This window comes from Somniosus microcephalus, chromosome 19 (genome assembly GCF_052327205.1).
Source record: "Somniosus microcephalus isolate GS21.2 chromosome 19, FLI_Smic_1.0, whole genome shotgun sequence".
NCBI lineage: Eukaryota > Metazoa > Chordata > Chondrichthyes > Squaliformes > Somniosidae > Somniosus > Somniosus microcephalus.
Genome location: NC_141005.1, coordinates 71,950,605 through 71,967,991, shown reverse-complemented (window position 1 = coordinate 71,967,991; position 17,387 = coordinate 71,950,605). Strand labels below are relative to the sequence as shown.

Below are 17,387 nucleotides of genomic sequence, written 5' to 3'. Positions count from 1 at the left end.
TAGGTCATCCAAAACTCTGCTGCCCGTGTCCTAACTCGCACTAAGTCCCGTTCACCCATCACCCCTGTACTCGCTGACCTACACTGACGCCTGGGCCAGAAACGCCTCGATTTAAAAATTTTCATCCTTGTTTTCCAATCCCTCCATGGCCTCACCCCTCCCTATCTCTGTAACCTCCTCCAGCCCTACATATCTCCGAGATAGCTGCACTCCTCCAATTCTGGCCTCTTGCGCATCCCCGATTTTAATCGCTCCACCATTGGCCGTGCCTTCAGCTGCCGAAGCCCTAAGCTCTGGAAATTCCTCCCTAAACCTCTCCACCCCTCCACCTCTCGTCCCTCCTTTAAGATGCTCCTTAAAACCTACTTCTTGGTCATCTGCCCTAATATCTACTTATGTGGCTCGGTGTAAAATTTTGTTTGATAACCGCTCCTGTGAAGCGCCTTGGGACGTTTTACTACATTAAAGGCGCTATATAAATACAAGTTTTTGTTGTTGTTGCTCCACTTTAGGAAAGATCAACTGCCTTCTCACCATAACCATCAACCCTCTCGCTCCAGAAACACATGTAATTATCTCTGAATCAGAAGGTTGTGGGTTCAAGTCCCACTCCAGACACTTGAGCACATAATCCAGGCTGACACTCCCAGTGCAGTGCTGAGGGAGTGCTGCACTGTCAGAGGTTCCATCTTTTGGATGAGACATTAAACCGAGGCCCCGTCTGCCCTCTCAGGCGGACATAAAAGATCCCATGCCACTATTTCGAAGAAGACCAGGGGAGTTATCCCTGGTGTCCTGGCCAATATTTATCCTTCAACCAAAATCACTAAATATCACATATCTGATCATTATCAGATTGAGATTTGTGGGACCTTGCTGTGTGCAAATTGGCTGTCGCATTTCCTACATTACAACAGTGACTACACTTTAAAAGTATTTAATTGGCTGTGAAGTGCTTTGGGACATCCTGAGGTTGTGAAAGGAGCTATATAAATGCAAATCTGTCTTTCTTTCTTTACAGCGTTCAGTTCTGGTAATCGAGGCACGAGGGAAACACCCAAGCTCTGGAAGGGTTGTGAGAAGTGTGATGAAATATTCCATTCACCACTGCCTGTGACTGAGATCGGTTTCAGTGTCATTTCCCAATGTGATGAAATATTCCATTCACCACTGCCTGTGACTGAGATCGGTTTCAGTGTCATTTCCCTTCCCCCAGACCTCATTGTATTGTGTACTGGAATGTGCTGTATTGTATACTGGAATGTGCTGGAATGTGCTGTGTGTAGGGCTCCGCCCATACCTGGCCCCGTTTGTAAGCTAGCTTCAGTCTGGCCTCAGTCTCCAGAAGGAAGACATCTCTCTCTCTTACGTGTTACTTTCTAAGTTAATAAAAGCCTTGTTTTTGTTCTGCTAACTTCGAGTCTCGGAATTATTGAGGCACATCAAGAAGCTCCCCAGTGTCAGAGGAATGAGCTGTAAGGAATGGTTAGGAAAAACCTCACACTTGCTTTGAAAAGAGGCAAATGAGAAAGTTGTATAATGTACCAGGCGGAATAGAAAATGTAAATCTCTTTTTTTTATTCATTCACGGGATGTGGGTGTCACTGGCAAGGCCAGCATTTATTGCCCATCCTTAATTGCCCTTAACTGAGTGGCTTGCTAGGCCGTTTCAGAGGTCTGTTAAGAGTCAACCACATTGCTGTGGGTCTGGAGTCATATATAGGCCAGACCGGGTAAGGACAGCAGATTTCCTTCCCTAAAGGACATTAGTGAACCAGATGTGTTTTTATGACAATCCGGTAGTTACATGGTCACCATTACTAATACTAGCTTTTTATTCCAGATTTATTTATTAACTGAATTTAAATTCCCCGTGGTGGGGTTTGATGTGTCCGGATCATTAGTCCGGGCCTCTGGATTACTCGTCCAGTAACATAACCACTGTGCTGCCGTTCCCTTTTTAAAACCAGAAATCTGTGAACCTGGAACCTTCTAACTGTTTGACCCCCAAGTATTGCCGTTACCAACTTTGAAGGGGTGGGGTTTGGTGGTTTGGGGGGCATAGCTGTGAACTTTCTTTGAATAGTGTTTTTTTCTGCTGAAATTGGACACCATAGCACTGAAACAGTTAAAAGGCAGCCAACCAGAACTGTTGTGAGATTTTGACAAGTGAATACAAGATTGCCAGATTCTATCCCTTTCAACCTCTGACCACAGTCTGGTTGTAATAAAGGAAAAGGAAGATAATGATTTCCATGTGAAGATTTGTAATTTCAAATCCAATAACCGGCAGCTTCCGAATGTCATTTTTCAGTGAAGGCTCGGGCACTGCGTTCCACCCCTAAACTTGCATTAGACCCAGTCGTTGCCAGGTACCGTCTGGAATGCTGGTTGCGTCCTGGTGGGAATGCGCGCTGTTCTCTATCTGAGTTCTACCCGCGCTGCACTTTGCGTTTGCTGGAATCTGTGGCAGGAGCGTGGAGATTGGTCGTGAGAAGTGGAGAGAAACATTGCATGTCCTACCATGAAAGGAGCAATCGTTTTAATCTCTTTCATTGCAATTGCTTTGGGTAAGTTTGCTCCCTTGAACTCGGACATGTGGAACATGCTAGCCAGTATTGGTAATATACTTCAATGTAATGTACGGGCAATACACTTCACCGTGTAATGTACCGGTAATGTACATCACCGTGTAATGTACCGGTAACGTACATCACCGTGTAATGTACCGGTAATGTACGTCACCGTGTAATATACTGGTAATGTACGTCACCGTGAAATGTACTGGTAATGTACGTCACCGTGTAATGTACTGGTAATGTACGTCACCGTGAAATGTACTGGTAATGTACGTCACCGTGTAATGTACTGGTAATGTACGTCACCGTGTAATGTACTGGTAATACACTTCACCGTGTAATGTACTGGTAATGTACGTCACCGTGTAATATACTGGTAATGTACGTCACCGTGTAATATACTGGTAATGTACGTCACCGTGTAATATACTGGTAATGTACGTCACCGTGAAATGTACTGGTAATGTACGTCACCGTGTAATGTACTGGTAATACACTTCACCGTGAAATGTACTGGTAATGTACGTCACCGTGTAATATACTGGTAATGTACGTCACCGTGAAATGTACTGGTAATGTACGTCACCGTGTAATGTACTGGTAATACACTTCACCGTGTAAGGTACTGGTAATGTACGTCACCGTGTAATGTACTGGTAATGCACGTCACCGTGTAATGTACTGGTAATACACGTCACCATGTAATGTACTGGTAATACACGTCACCATGTAATGTACGGGTAATACACTTCACCGTGTAATGTACTGGTAATGTACGTCACCGTGTAAGGTACGGGTAATGCACGTCACCGTGTAATGTACTGGTAATGCACGTCACCGTGTAAGGTACAGGTAATGCACTTCACCGTGTAATGTATTGGTAATGCACGTCACCGTGTAATGTATTGGTAATGCACGTCACCGTGTAAGGTACAGGTAATGCACGTCACCGTGTAATGTATTGGTAATGCACGTCACCGTGTAAGGTACAGGTAATGCACGTCACCGTGTAAGGTACAGGTAATGCACGTCACCGTGTAATGTACTGGTAATGCACTTCACCGTGTAATGTATTGGTAATGCACGTCACCGTGTAAGGTACGGGTAATGCACTTTACAACAGTGACTACACTTCAAAGTATTTCATTGGCTGAAAGTACTTTGGGACGTCCTGACGTTGTGAAAGGTGCTTTTAAATGCAAGTCTTTCTTTCACTGCCTTAAAGGGACAGTTGCTGGAATGGCGCAGTGGAGTTGAGGATTAACATACTAGGTTCTACGGAGCAGGGATAGACAGAGCTTCAAGCCCCTCTCTGGGCCGTTCCTGGGCTGACGTTTCCTTAGATGGTGCAGTGGCGTTATCATAGAATCTTACAGCACAGAGAGAGACTATTCGGCCCACTGTGTCTGTGCTGGTTCTTTGAAAGAGCTATCCAATTAATCCCACTTCCCTGCTCTTTCCCCATAGCCCTGCAAATTTTTCCTTTTCAAGTATATATCCAATTCCCTTTTGAAAGTTACAATTGAATCTGCTTCCACCGCCCTTTCAGGCAGTGCATTCCAGATCTTAACAACTCGCTGCATCAAAAAAAATTCTCATTTCCCCCTCTGAGTTTTTTGCCAATAACCTTAAATCTATGTCCAATGGTTACTGACTCTCCTGCCAGTGGGAATAGTTTTCCCATCTACTCTATCAAAGCCTCTCACAATTTTGAATGCCTTTGAGTGCAATGGGGCAGGGACAGGTGCACCCCGACCGGATCAGATCCTCCTCCGAGCCCTGTAAAGCGGAGAAGCGTTGAGTGGAGATGGTGACAAAGTAAAACTCAAAGGGAGAGAGTCACACCTGGGCAGCCTGCACCATCTAGATAGTTAGGGAGGGGGACACTTGTGGCAGGCTATGAGCTTGATCTTCTGACTGTGCTATCATTCCAGGAAGAGAAAGAATAAAGGGAGGAAAAATACAAAATAAAGGAGGGGGGGGGGTGGGTCAAAAGGAGATTACCCCTAAGAAAACACATGGAAAAAAAGTATAATAAAAAGAAACTATGTCCAGGGTATTAAAGCATCAGCAGCGATCTGTGTGTTGTGAACATTTAAATTATTCCCAAATGCTATAGGCGAATGTGGGGGAACCTAAATCTTATTTAACTGAGCGTTTTTCCAGTAGCACACACAATGCACAGTGACATTTTTCTTATTAGCACAGAACATAATGTAGCCCGCTTCATTCAGGAGTTTAACTGTTAAGTGTGTTCTTTTAAAAGTCAAAATTCCTTCCATTCACTTCACTGCAGACTGGTGCTATTTAATTGTGTAGTACAGGTAGACTATCCTTTATCCGCACTTCCGAAAACCGAAAACCTCTGAAAACCGAAAGTTTTTTCGTGGAGCGTAAATCGTGCGCACGACATGACCCGAGTGGCGCAAAGCATGACCCGACGTGGCCGATGCTTGACCCACGCAGGTGTGAGGCGTCAGTTGTGTCTCAGCGCTGTCACACGTGCGCCTGCTGCTCGCTTTGATATTTGTTGGTTTTTTGTGATTTGTGAAAATGTTAAAAAGAGCTGCAGATACCCCTATGGGTAACCGTGAGAAGGATTTCTCATTATCGATATCGCAGAAAGTGGAGTTATTGCAGAAGCTTGATCGTGGTGTGTCTGTGCGACGTCTTACTGAAGAATATGGTGTGGGAACTGTGGTGTATGTAACCTGTTCCACCTTAAGAGAACTTAAGCCTGTTCCACCTTAAGAGATGTACTACTTTCTCTGGCTGCTGTATACGTAATACCGGTGGTGACCACACCGGTATATAAGCACTGTGTAGTAATATTGTATTCAGTATAGTCCCTACCTCCAACCAGTAAAGACCTGTTGAATTTACTCTTGTAGTCTGTGTAGTAATTATCACTATAACACACAGACTTAACAGTGGCGACGAGTCCGATTCTTACCCTGCGGCAGTTATTTCCACGGCGGCTTCGTCCACAGACAGGACGTCGAAGAGAGGTTTCCACCCTCATCACCCTACTGGAAGACACGTCGAGCGGCAGGCATCGAGAAACCGGAGTGCAGAAGACATCCTGACCTCAAAGCCTCCATCAGCGACTGTCAGCTTCTTCTTTCTACCTCGGTGGTGGGTAAGCCGGGCAGCGACGCGACAGAAAGTCAACCGCGTTGGCTGTACAGACGGGGCTGGGAAGATGGAGGAATAAGGGCGGTGAGATCAATCGCGACCGGAGATAAGGGCCGGGCCGCTTTCGAGCGAGAGGCGCAGCACGGGGACATCGATCGCGACCGGAGATAAGGGCCGCATTCGGGCTAAAAGGCGCAGCGTCTGGGGAAACTGAAGGCGCGAGAGCCGCGGTGAAGCGGAGACAGCGTCGGGGGACGGTTGAAGACCGCCAAGTGCGGGAAAACCGCCATTTTGTGGGCGGAGGACGACGACAAGAGCGGGAAGCCGCCATCTTGGATAACATAAAAATACAATAAATTGCAACGATGCCGAAACATGGGAACATTAATACATTTGATAGTGACATCGAAGATTGGGCCATGTATGTAGAACGCATACAAAATTATTGTAAGGCAAATAAAATTCCTGATGCAGATAAAGCACTAACATTATTAAATTTAATGGGTGCGAAGACATACGGGCAATTGAAACACCTTGTATCACCAGATGAACCGGCGGATAAGACGTTCGAGGAGATTGTTACTGTCCTGAAAAATCATCTAAACCCCACGCCGCTGATGCTAGCGGAACGATTTAAATTTTACGACAGAAGGCAGCTGCAGAATGAAAGCAATGCTGAATATTTGATGGAATTACGTAAGCTAGCAAAATATTGTCAGTTTGGAACGGGACTGACAGAGGCACTACGAGATAAATTTGTGTGTGGTTTATTTAAACAGGATACACAAAAGCGACTGCTCGAGGAGAATGAGCTGACGCTTGAGAAGGCGGTCACTATGGCAGCAGCACACGAAGCCGCAGCGAGAGGCACGGCAGTAATGCAGCTACGGTCACCGGAACTCGGTACAAACAAATTGGGTTTGAGTTCTGTCAAATGTTATCGTTGTGGAAAGACAACGCACGATCAGAACCAGTGTTGGTTTAAAAACCAAGAATGCAGAACGTGTGGCAGGCTTGGCCACATAGCTAAAGTATGCCGGTCAGGAAAGAAGACCAGCAACAAAAAGTCACCGCAAGGAAAATACGCAAAGGTACACAAGGTGACAAAGAACAGTTTGACCGAACAGAAGTCAGATTCAGACGCTAGCAGTAATGAACTGGATAGCTTAAGAGCACACAACGTTGGTAAGGATGCAGATCTCCAGACAATTTGGGTCACTCTTCAGATAGCAGGAGTCTAAGTAAAAATGGAATTGGACGCTGGATCGGCATTGACGGTCATGAATAAGAAAGATTACAGAAGGTTATTCCAACATATTCCCCTACAGGATACGGAGATTATATTGAAAACATACACGGGGCAAAGAATGTACCCCATCGGAAAAATAGAGGTAGAAGTGGTCCACAAGGGCGAAGAAAGCCAAGTAATGGACTTATATGTGCTACCTGAAGGAGGTCCACCACTACTAGGACGGGAGTGGATTAGGAAAATGAATATGGACTGGCACTCCTTGAAGGCACTAACGGTAGATTCCGGGGAAACAGATGTCAAACCTAAACGATTGTCCAGAATATTGGATGATGCTAAAGAGGTGTTCCAGCAGGGACTGGGAACACTGAGAGGAATTACGGCAAACATCAAGATTGATGAACATGCACAACCAAAATTTTTTAAAGCCAGACCGGTACCCTATGCAATACGACCTACTGTTGAAGCGGAACTGGAAGCACTAGAACGTTCAGGTGTACTGTCTAAGGTAGATTGGAGTGAGTGGGCTACGCCCATTGTTCCCATTATGAAACGTCCTGCGAGCAACAAGCCAGGAGATCCAGGGAAGGTTCGCATCTGTGGAGATTTCAAAATCACCGTTAATCCGGTGCTTCACACGGTGCAGTATCCGCTTCCACGGATTGAGGATATTTTCGCTTCATTGTCTGGCGGGAAACACTTCACCAAGATAGACCTGGCGCAGGCGTACTTGCAGATGGAGGTTGAGGAAGAGTCACGCCAATACCTCACGATCAACACGCATCGAGGGTTGTACCGGTACAATAGGCTGGTTTTTGGAGTGGCATCGGCTCCAGCAATTTGGCAGAGGGCCATGGAGCAGGTATTACAGGGAATTCCAGGCACACAATGTTACCTGGACGATATTCTGATCACAGGTGATGGTGATGAACAACATCTCGCAAACTTGGAACTGGTGCTCAACAGACTGAAAGAGTATGGACTTAGAGTAAATCGGCAGAAATGTGAGTTCTTCCAGAAGCGGATCTCGTACTGTGGCCATGTCATTGACCAGGAGGGGCTTCATAAGTCTCCTGACAAGATTGAGGCAGTTGTAAAGGCTCCCGCTCCGGAGAATGTCTCTCAGTTGAGGTCGTTTCTAGGATTAATTAATTATTACCATAAATTTCTGCCAAATCTATCCATGGTACTGCACCTGTTAAACGCTCTTTTACAGAAAGGGGTACCATGGGAATGGGGCAAATACTGTAAGAAGGCATTTCGCAAAAGCAAAGAATTGATCACCTCAGAGGAAGTGTTGGCTCACTTCAACCCGACACTGCCTATTCGGTTGGCTTGTGATGCTTCTCCATATGGTATTGGGGCAGTACTCTCACACAAGTTGCCAAATGGCACGGAAAGGCCAGTCGCGTTTGCATCCAGATCATTGACCTCCGCTGAGCGCAACTATGCACAGATCGATAGGGAGGCTCTTAGCCTTGTATGGGGAGTGAAGAAGTTTAATCATTACCTGCAGGGCCAAAAATTCACACTTCTGACAGGCCATCAACCGTTGGTATCCATTTTTAACCCTAAGAAGGGTGTTTCGGTGATGACAGCGCAGCGTCTCCAGAGATGGTCTCTTTTCCTAGGGGCACATCAATATCAAATATTGATGTGCCCCTAGGTACGAAACAGCATGGCAATGCTGATGGGCTGTCGCGCCTGCCACTACCTGAAGAAGAAGACACGACGAAAGTTGACCCTGTTGAGTTATTTCATTCGACTATCATCGAGTGTTTACCAGTCACCAATGCAAGTATTAAAAGAGAAACCAGGAACGACCCGACACTGTCCAGAGTCTACGAGGTGACAGTGAAAGGATGGCCAACACGGGGTGATCCTCTGTTACCGGCATTTTCGGCAAGGCGAGACCAGCTGTCCGTCTGCCATGGTACCTTGATGTACGGGACAAGAGTGATTATTCCTCCCAAGGTAAGGGAAAGAGTTTTAAACGAACTGCATGAAGGTCATCTGGGGGGAGTTAAAATGAAAAGTCTTGCTAGGGCTTATGTATGGTGGCCGGGTATTGACCAACAGATTGAGGAATTAACGAAAAGCTGCGCTGGGTGCCAAAAAGTGCAAAATGCACCTCCGATAGCACCGCTACACCCATGGGAATGGCCTTCAGCCCCATGGCAACGCGTACACATTGACTTTGCTGGTCCATTCATGGACTCCATGTTCCTAATCGCAGTGGACGCACATTCCAAATGGCCAGAAGTCATCAAGATGAATACCACTACTTCAGAAAAGACAATTGCGGTGTTAAGAACAATATTCGCAAGGAACGGATTGCCAGAACAGATCTGTTCGGACAACGGACCACAGTTTGTATCGGAAGAATTCCGACAATTCTTAAAGAAGAATGGAGTAAAACATTATACCTCTGCCCCATATCATCCGGCGACAAACGGGTTGGCTGAAAGATTTGTCCAGACATTCAAAAAGGCAATTAAGGCCATGAACGATGATCAGATTCCGCTGCAACACAAGGTCGACAAGTTCCTGATGTCATATCGAAACGCCGATCATGCAGTGACTAACCAAAGTCCTGCCATGATGTTTTATAACAGGAGGTTGCGGTCCAAGTTGGACTTGTTAAAACCAAATGTGCGGAGGGAAGTGGAAAACAAACAGTTTCGGCATATTAACAACAAGACCACTCGAACTTTCGACGTAGGACAACCAGTGTTGGCAAGGGGCTATGGAAACGAAAAATGGCAGTCCGGAACAATTCGGGCCAGACAAGGACCTCTGATGTACACAGTAGATATTGGTCATAATGTGATAAGGCGTCATGCGGATCAACTGGTAGAGTCGAGAGCAAGGGTCGAACCCATGGTTGTGACAGAGACAACTGTGGAAGACGTTAATGAACCTGAAGCATCTACCTCGGCAGGGAGTGTACTTGATGATGATGAGACCCAATACATTGGAAACCAAATAGAGGAGGCACCTCAACAACAAGAATCAGAGACTACTGAGAGGCGTTATCCAAGCCGCATCAGAAAGCCTCCTGAGAGACTGAACCTTTGAACTGTTATACCTGAAGTTATATATGTATATATGTTATTATGTTATGTTAAATGGGGATATGACTGTTAAGCTAAAAAGGGAGGATTGTGGTGTATGTAACCTGTTCCACCTTAAGAGAACTTAAGCCTGTTCCACCTTAAGAGATGTACTACTTTCTCTGGCTGCTGTATCCGTAATACCGGTGGTGACCACACCGGTATATAAGCACTGTGTAGTAATATTGTATTCAGTATAGTCCCTACCTCCAACCAGTAAAGACCTGTTGAATTTACTCTTGTAGTCTGTGTAGTAATTATCACTATAACACACAGACTTAACAGGAACTACCACCATATATGACTTAAAGAAACAGAAAGACAAGTTGTTGAAGTTTTACACTGACAGTGATGACCATAAACTAATGAAAAGTAGGAAAACATTGCATAGGGCAAAAAATGAAGATCTTGACCGTGTGCTGATTGAGTGGATTCGACAACGCAGAGGTGAACGTGTGCCACTGACTGGTTTGATGGTCATGAAACAAGCTAGAATATACCATGAAGAACTGAACATTGAAGTTGAGTGTGAATATTCAGAAGGTTGGCTGCATAAATTTAAGAAGTGTCATGGTATAAAATATCTGAAAATCTGTGGTGAAAAAGCTTCTGCTGATCATGAAGCAGCTGAAAATTACATAGACGAATTTGCCAAAATAATATCTGATGAAAACCTCGGTCCTGAACAAATTTACAATGCTGATGAAACAGCTCTGTTCTGGCGCTACGTTCCTAGAAAAACATTAACAACGGCTGATGAGAGTGCACCAGCAGGTTTTAAGGACGCTGAGGACAGGTTGGCTGTTCTTGGGTGTGCCAATGCTGCAGGCACACACAAGTTAAAGTTGGTAGTGATTGAAAAAAGCCAACATCCGAGATGTTTGAAAGGTGTATGCAATTTACCTGTGCATTATTATGCGAGCAAGAAAGCATGGGTAACCAGAGGACTATTTTCTCACTGGTTCAATAACCACTTCGTACCAGCGACACGAGCTCATTGCAGGCAAGCTGGACTGGAAGAAAACTGCAAAATGTTATTGTTCCTGGACAACTGCTCCGCACATCCCCCTCCTGAACTTCTTGTGAAAAGTTATGCTTTCGGCATTAACTTTCCCCCTAATGTGACATCTTTAATACAGGCTTGTGACCAAGGAATTTTACGCTCCATGAAGAGCAAGTATAAAGACGTTTTTTTGAACTGTATGCTTGATGCAATCAACTGAGGCATAGGACTCCAAAGCTTCCTGAAAGAGTTCAATGTTAAGGATACCATTTACGCAGTTGCTAATGCTTGGAACGATGTTGATAAACCAACATTAATAAATGCTTGGCACAGACTTTGGCCTTCAACGATGTTTGATGAAGATGGACCTGCAGATGAAGATTTTGAAGGATTTCCTGTCAGTCAGGAGAAGATGATGATATCAAACCTCCTTACTTACGTCAAAGGTTTATCATCCGAAAGTGTAAATAAGTTAGAGGAAGCTGACATCGAAGAAGTGCTGAACATTGACAATGATGCACCTGTTGTGCATTCGTCGAGTGATGGGGAAATTGCTGAAATGGTGTTAAATAAAGACAAGCATGAGGATAGTACTGATGATGATGATGATGACATTGTGAACACAGGTGAAAAAATCCCCATAGACGATATGGTGACAATGTGTGATCAGTTAATTGCTGGCCTTGAACAACGTGCATTTATCAGTGAGCAAGAGATTATGCAAGTTTACTCAATTAAAGAGAGACTGCTTAGACAGAAACCAATGTTAATGAGACAGATGACACTGGAAGAAATCTTTAAAAAGGCCGTCTGTCGTAGTGCTGCTTCATTACTTGAGAATCCTGTTCCTGGCCCATCTTCAGATGTCCGACTCCAACCTGATGACGACGATGACAACACTGATGTACCCTCTTCTCCAAGATCCTCAAGCCAGATGTAATGTACCTTTACTGCACGTATATGTACAGGTATTTAGCTTAGTTTGTACCTGTATATGTTTGAAGTTTTACTGAATGTTTTCCTTACAAATAAACTGTACTAGAGTATTTATCCCTGTAATACTATTTATAGTCTTTATTTATCCCACTCAGTGTGAATATTCATAAGGTTCGCTGCAGAAATATTAATGTGGTGGCTTACGGGGTGCTGCCCCGTAATACCTTCTGAAATCCGAAAATTTCCGAAATCCGAAACATGGCTGGTCCCAAGGTTTTCGGATAAAGAATAGCCTACCTGTAATAAGAAAGACTTGCCTTTCTATAGCGCCTTTCACAACCACCGGACATCCCAAAGCGCTTTACAGCCAATGAAGTACTTTTTCAAGTGTAGTCACTGTTGTAATGTAGGAAATAACAATGGAGACTGATTTTTAAGCAAAATATGTTGCTTCCCCTATATGCCCATTCTCTGATGATCATTCATCTATCTACCTGAGTCTAGGTACAGTGATAAATATAGATTATATGCTCTGGAAACAATTATCCTGCTATTGTTAAAAGAAAAGAGAATTGTTCTAAAAACTACGGAATGCTTTACCCACCTTTTCCTCGAGTGTATTTGAGATCATGCACTGTACTGCACTGCGACTGTTTGAAGTTTGCCCCTATACTCTGATACTTTGAATCTAACATCACACTGAGGTTGTGCGGTAGGGTTGTCACAACATCCAAGTTGATTGACAACGTTTTAAGGAGGAGGAAGAAAATGTCAGGGATATGGGGAGGGGAATCCTGGACACCGAGAAGATGGGTGTTTCAATGGCATGAAGAGGGTAAGGGGGTAGGGGCATCTTGGGGAAAGGAAGCAGTCAGGGGGAATCTCAGAAAAGGTGAACGTTCGGTTAGTCTGGAATGGTTGGAGCGATCTTGAAAAGATTGTGAGACTCAAAGGGGGAGAAATTCCATATCGCCCTGTTTGGGGTGCAATTATTGGCCGGGCGCAAAGTTTAGCGCCTGGCGCAAGTTATCGCCTCCAACTGCAAACTTGGCTTTTATTGCCCCTGGAGGTGATTGGAGCGCTAAATCAGGCGCTACACACCTCTCTTAAGGTGCTACCTCAGAGCGCTGGCAAAGCTCATGTGATGTCAGTCAGCAATGGAACACAGACACAATGGCACTGGCCAGTTCTTAAAGGGGAGGGTCGATCTTGCTCTCCATCCACACCCTGCTCATTGCAGCCTTGAATCTCAGCCTGGAGAGACCTGTACATCAAATCTGCTGCAAAGAACAATGGAGAGGCCCAGGGAAAGAGCTCAGAGTGCAGCCCCCATAGTCTCTTCTAAATCGATGCAAGGAAGATCAAATCAAAATGAACCTGCAAAGTGCTGCTCAGTACCCAAAACTCCTTCACACAGCGTTGAATCTCTCCAGAAGTCTCTCTCTCTCTCTCAGAATACGTGGTGCAAAAATGTCACCGACAAAAGAAGGCAGGAAGCGGTCACCTTTAAATAGCGCTCCCCCAGTCCCTCCCTGACTGCAAAACGTTCCCCTCAACCTGTCGTTGCTAGCGGCAGGTGGAAAGGCAGGGGGCGCCACTTAATATCCGGTCTGGGGCACTACCGGGGCGTTGCACGCTCGACTTATGTCACGATTTGCGGGTGCAGGAGATCGTGGCGGTAGTGTTTAGCGCCGCCGCAAAATAACTGGTCAATTTCGCGAGCGGCGCAAACATCGCCGCGCCCGGGCGCGAGTTGCTCTGCGCCCCATTAGGGCGCTAACGGGAGGCGCAAAGTAACTGAATCTTTCCCCCAAAGACTTTTGGGATCCCTGGGAGTGTGGTTCTGAGATCTGAGAGCATCGGGGAGACAGGTCCCAGGGTCGGAAAGCATTGGGGTGAGTTATGGGATCAGGAAGCATGGTCGCAGTGTGTAGGGGCATATGAGATAATACAGCGGTCTGGGAGCACTGCATGTGTGGTCTAAGGGTTTGAGGGCAATGAAAGGAGGTCCCAGAATCTGGAACGTGGGGGACAAAGTCCTGGTAGAGGATTCCTGAGGACTAGGAGCCTGGGGAGGGGGGAGGTGGGGTGTCCTGGCAGTATTGAGGGCAGGGTCTAGTAGCCTTGTGGAGGAGTGAAGCCCGGGACTCAAATGGTGAAATTTGTTGAAATTTTGTGTTGTTTCTGCTGTTGGTTACGAAAATTATTAGTTCCATCCCTCTACACAGTCCCCAAAATAGTGCCTTAGAGTATCCCTGCTGCACCAGTGAGGCCTTTCTCTTTCCTGTAATGTTGTCCATATTACCTCTCAGAGGCTGGCATGGCAGGCATGGAGTTTGAGAGGCCTACATTTAAGGAGAGCAGGGCCAGAAGCAGAGCAATGTAGGGAGTTGAAGCAAGGAAAAGTGAGGCAAAGCTGGGAGCAGGGTGGAACCGGAGGTTGCAGGATTTGCTTCTAATGGGAGTGGGACCAGAACCAGAGCCAGGAGAAGAGGGCTTGTCAGCAGAAAAGATGAGGCTCAGTAAACACTATGGCCCTGATTTTTGGCTTGTGTGGGAAATGGTTGGGTTTCCCCGAATGTGGGGTTTCTGACACACATAAAAAAGTGTCAGCCAGTTCCACGCCATTTTCCCTCAAGTGGCCACTTAATTCCCAGCATGTGGGAAGCCTTGCTAATTGTCCAATTCGAGTCAGAAATCCCCACAGTATGATGTCATAATTCGTGGTGCTTTCAAAGTGTCCAGCAAGCTTCTCCACCTCTGCAGGCTTCTCAACCACTCTTGCACAATGGCAGAGGAGCCTGCACCAGCTGCTGCCAGCGGCAGAGGCCCAGCTGCCTTCAAATTCGATGAGGCTTCACTGCAGGCATTATTGGATGGGGTTAGGGCCCACAGGGAGGTCCTCTTCCCTAGGTCAGGGAGCAAGAGGCCTCCCACTGAGACCAATGCTGCATGGATGCAGGTGTCAGCAGATGCCAACTCGCTGGGAGTCACCAGAAGAACCTTGGCATTACATCTCTAACTCCTTCCTTAACTCCCCCACAGTACCATCCAGAGCCCCCGTCCTCACTGTGGAGGAGGAAGAGGCTGTGCAGCCAGACTCCTCAGAGGAAGCTCCAACCTCTGAGGGCGCAGCGTCAGCAGAAGTAAGCGCACCCAGCACCAGTGCAGACACTCACACCTTGGGGGGACCTTCGGGACATAGACTAGTGTTGTCACCTGGTGTTTCACAGCTCACAAGTGAGCCTCAGCAGATTCTGGAGACAGGGACAGCAGTGGAGAGTCCTCGTCGGAGGGCGCAGGACTCTGCCAGCTCAGCTCAGCTGCGCTGCATGTCGACCCTCTGCCTCTGGGTCCATCCGCAAGAGAAGAGGTGATGGATCTCCATGCACAGATGCAGGAGTCTCGGGCAGGTTTTGTCTCCAGGGTCGCTGCGAGTGTGGAGCGAATGGAGGAGTCCATAGCGACCATGAGCAGAGCCTTTATGGAGCCATTGGTGCATGAATGCATCACCATGGAAAGGTTGGCAACCTCCATGGAGGAGATAACTCGCCAGGGTACGGAAAACATGGTGAGTGCTCATAAGAGAATGACATCTCTTGAGGAGCGTTGGCCATCTGTTGAACAGAGAAACCAGATCTTCATGGAAGTCCTTCTGAGTAGGACTGCAGTGCAGAAACGGGTCCCACTGGTCCCCTAAAGCGCATCAAGGTGCTCTCAAGCCACTTCCAAGCGCTGGCCCCTTCTGGCCTGTGCAGCTTCAGGTGAGTGAGCAGCAGCCTGGTGCTCCTGGTGCTCATCCTGCTGTTCCTGGTTCTGCTGCTGCCGCCTCTGCTGTTGGAGATCCTCTAATGCCAGGAAGGGAAGGTACCAAAGGCCACCCATGCTTCTGGCAGATGCCTCCGTTGAGGGGGCGCTGAGTTAGGGTGGTGAGAGGGGCTTCCCAGGAGCTCACACTGGAGAAGTGTGTGAGACTCCAACTTTCTACAGCTGTTCCTAAGCCTTCAAAAAGTTCCCCCAAGCCTTCATCAACAAGGTCCTGCAGCCTGCAAATGCTGCCTCTTTAAATCTCTTCAGCCCTCATTGACCTGCAGCTGACGGCAAGCAAGCCAGCTGTTTTCACGCCAGCTCTCATCAGCCGGGTTCCCCGCAGGCGTGTTTGATGTGGGGAAAGCCCCAAAGTCGCATCGGCCACGGAAAATCTACCTCAACAAGGAGATAATTGCTCATTACTGCTCCGACGACCAGTCCTGCCAGCGGCAGCCGGGACTGAGGCGGGTCGCGTAGAAACGGCGGTCCGAAAGTCGGACGGGGCGGGGAATCAGGCGGGGGGGGCTCCCGACCCGCTTTATTGCCGATTTTCGGCCCCCGGCCGCCTGGAAAGCCGCCCGACGGCGGCCAGAAAATTGACCCCTATGTTTAGGGGGAATGGGGCATTGGGGAGTCAAAGCTGGGAAAAGCAGGAATAAGGTGGGAGTAGGATCAAGGTAGGAGCAAGGCAGAGGTTGAAGAAGGGGAGAAGTGAGCTGAGCATGGAGAAAATAGGGCTTAGGAGGGAGCAGCGCTGAGGAGGGAATGGGGCTGAGGAGGGAACAGAGCTGAGGTGGGAGATGGGCCGGGATGGGAGCAGGGCCGGGGTGGGAGCAGGGCTGGGGGCGTGAGCAGGGCCGGGGGTGTGAGCAGGGCCGGGGGTGTGAGCAGGGCCGGGGGTGTGAGCAGGGCCGGGGGTGAGCAGGGCCGGGGGTGTGAGCAGGGCCTGGGTGTGAGCAGGGCCCGGGTGTGAGCAGGGTCCGGGTGTGAGCAGGGCCTGGGTGTGAGCAGGGCCGGGTGTGAGCAGGGCCCGGGTGTGAGCAGGGCCGGGGTGTGAGCAAGGCCGGGGGTGTGAGCAGGGCCCGGGTGTGAGCAGGGCTGGTGTGTGAGCAGGGCCCGGGTGTGAGCAGGGCTGGTGTGTGAGAAGGGCCCGGGTGTGAGCAGGGCCTGGGTGTGAGCAGGGCCCGGGTGTGAGCAAGGCCGGGGTGTGAGCAGGGCCCGGGTGTGAGCAAGGCCCGGGTGTGAGCAGGGCCCGGGTGTGAGCAGGGCCGGGGTGTGAGCAGGGCCGGGTGTGAGCAGGGCTGGGGTGTGAGCAGGGCCCGGGTGTGAGCAGGGCCGGGTGTGAGCAGGGCCGGGTGTGAGCAGGGCCGGGGTGTGAGCAGGGCCGGGTGCGAGCAGTGCCGGATGTGAACAGGGCCGGGGTTTGAGCAGGGCCTGGGAGTGAGCAAGGCTGGGGTGTGAGCAGGGCCTGGGTGTGAGCAGTGCCCGGGTGTGAGCAGGGCTGGTGTGTGAGCAGGGCCCAGGTGTGAGCAGGGCCGGGGTGTGAGCAGGGCCTGGGTGTG

General features: G+C 48.1%; 1 protein-coding gene across 1 annotated transcript in view; it reads left to right on the top strand.

The window, feature by feature from the left end:
- The first annotated feature begins 2,315 nt into the window (after positions 1-2,315).
- sxph (saxiphilin) overlaps positions 2,316-17,387 on the top strand; it is a 128,649-nt gene continuing 113,577 nt past the window's right edge. The window contains exon 1 of the mRNA XM_085962019.1: positions 2,316-2,570. Coding sequence (XP_085818145.1) covers positions 2,525-2,570 — 46 coding nt within the window. The 5' untranslated portion in view covers positions 2,316-2,524. The remainder of the gene's footprint in view (positions 2,571-17,387) is intronic.